The sequence below is a fragment of the Meleagris gallopavo genome, unplaced genomic scaffold, assembly GCF_000146605.3.
Source record: "Meleagris gallopavo isolate NT-WF06-2002-E0010 breed Aviagen turkey brand Nicholas breeding stock unplaced genomic scaffold, Turkey_5.1 ChrUn_random_7180001873942, whole genome shotgun sequence".
NCBI lineage: Eukaryota > Metazoa > Chordata > Aves > Galliformes > Phasianidae > Meleagris > Meleagris gallopavo.
In genome coordinates this window covers 1-745 of record NW_011138601.1, presented here as the reverse complement: position 1 = coordinate 745, position 745 = coordinate 1, and the positions used below count along the sequence as shown (strand labels likewise).

Here is a 745-nt window from a genome sequence, read left to right as displayed (position 1 = left end):
TCAGATAAATATAGTTTCAATTTATTAAAAAAAATTAAAAATCAGCACAGCAGTGTAGAACACATGTAACAGTTATTTGAAACTGTAGAGTTCTTTAAAATCTCTTCATTTAATTGGTTTGTTCCAGATTACTAGAATAGCGGAGGTAACAATATTGCAGAGATATAGGAATTGGGGAGATGCCAAAACATAACCCCTTATACTTATTTGTCAATTCTTCTTGTCTTCTTTTAGGTAAGAACCAGAACAGTTGCTGAGTGTGTGGCTTTCTATTACATGTGGAAAAAGTCAGAACGTTATGATTACTTTGCTCAGCAAACAAGATTTGGAAAGAAGAGATATAACCATCATCCAGGAGTTACGTAAGTAAAATGTTCTCAGAATGTTTTCTCTCGCAAATCCTAAATGTAGAAGATTTTTTCCCCTTTCATCATTGTAGTGTGATGCTGCAGTAGCTATGATAACTGAAATGAAATTACTACTCTAGACCTTGACTTCATGTTAAATAACCCATTGTGAATGTATTATTGTTCTAGAGATTACATGGATCGTTTGGTAGATGAAGCAGAAGCCCATGGTGGAGCAGTGCATTCTTCAGCCCTAACATCTAATAGTCGAACAGAAGCCATTCCTGATCAACAGCTAAGCATTCTGAACTCCATTACTGCCAATGAGCTGACAGGTAAACCAAGAACAAAAAAACCAAAATCTTTTACCTTGTAATTTCATAAGGTACTATTTCATT

The 745-nt window shown here is 34.6% G+C and overlaps 1 protein-coding gene across 1 annotated transcript; it reads left to right on the top strand.

The window, feature by feature from the left end:
* Window positions 1-196: 196 nt before the first annotated feature.
* On the top strand, window positions 197-719 carry LOC109364590 (mesoderm induction early response protein 3-like; the record flags this gene model as incomplete). Its single annotated transcript, XM_019611209.2, has 2 exons — window positions 197-362; window positions 537-719. Coding segments are annotated over exons 1-2 (269 nt in total), but the record flags the coding sequence as incomplete, so codon positions are not given.
* Window positions 720-745: the final 26 nt, after the last annotated feature.